At 52.5% G+C, this 528-nt stretch overlaps 1 protein-coding gene across 1 annotated transcript; it reads left to right on the top strand.

Annotated features, from left to right (window-relative positions):
* Positions 1 to 528, top strand: JCM6883_003285 (uncharacterized protein; the record flags this gene model as incomplete). The annotated part of the gene is made up of 2 exons (XM_076635774.1): positions 1 to 265; positions 337 to 528. Coding segments are annotated over 2 exons (457 nt in total), but the record flags the coding sequence as incomplete, so codon positions are not given.

Raw genomic sequence — 528 nt, 5'->3', positions numbered from 1 at the left:
CTAGGAGGAGGAGATTTCTACGGAGGAGGAGGAGGATTCGGCGGAATCGGAGGAATCGACATCCTCGACAACAACGAAGGCAACTCGAACGAGAACGACGTCGGTCCCTCGTCGATTGGAGACAACTTGTACGCCGCTGCTTCTCCCGATTTCGATCAATTCGACGCCGAAGACGTTCCTCAAGAATCAAACTCGATTGATGCCGATGCTGGATCATCTCTCATGAAGCGATCTTTCGGTCACGGAGGAATTGGTTACAGAGGCTGTGAGTTTTCTCACTCTTACTCTCTCTCTCCAAGTCAGTGACTGATTCCCTGCCTCTCTCTCTCTTGCCAGTCCCCCGATTCCGCAAGAACACTCGACTCCGCAACGCCAAGATCCTCAAACTCGTCGCTCTCGAGAACGCTCGTCGTCGCAAAGCGCTCAACCGTGCTCGAGTCAAGTTCAACACGAAGAAGTTCAACGAGCTCAAGTTCAAGAACAACGTTCACTTGAACAAGGACAACAAGGCGAAGGTCGTCGCGCTCA

The sequence above is a fragment of the Sporobolomyces salmoneus genome (genome assembly GCF_050403485.1).
Source record: "Sporobolomyces salmoneus JCM6883 DNA, S_salmoneus_JCM6883_v1_ctg257, whole genome shotgun sequence".
NCBI classification, from domain to species: domain Eukaryota; kingdom Fungi; phylum Basidiomycota; class Microbotryomycetes; order Sporidiobolales; family Sporidiobolaceae; genus Sporobolomyces; species Sporobolomyces salmoneus.
Note: the sequence above shows the minus strand (reverse complement) of the source record. Positions and strands in the feature narration are given on the sequence as shown.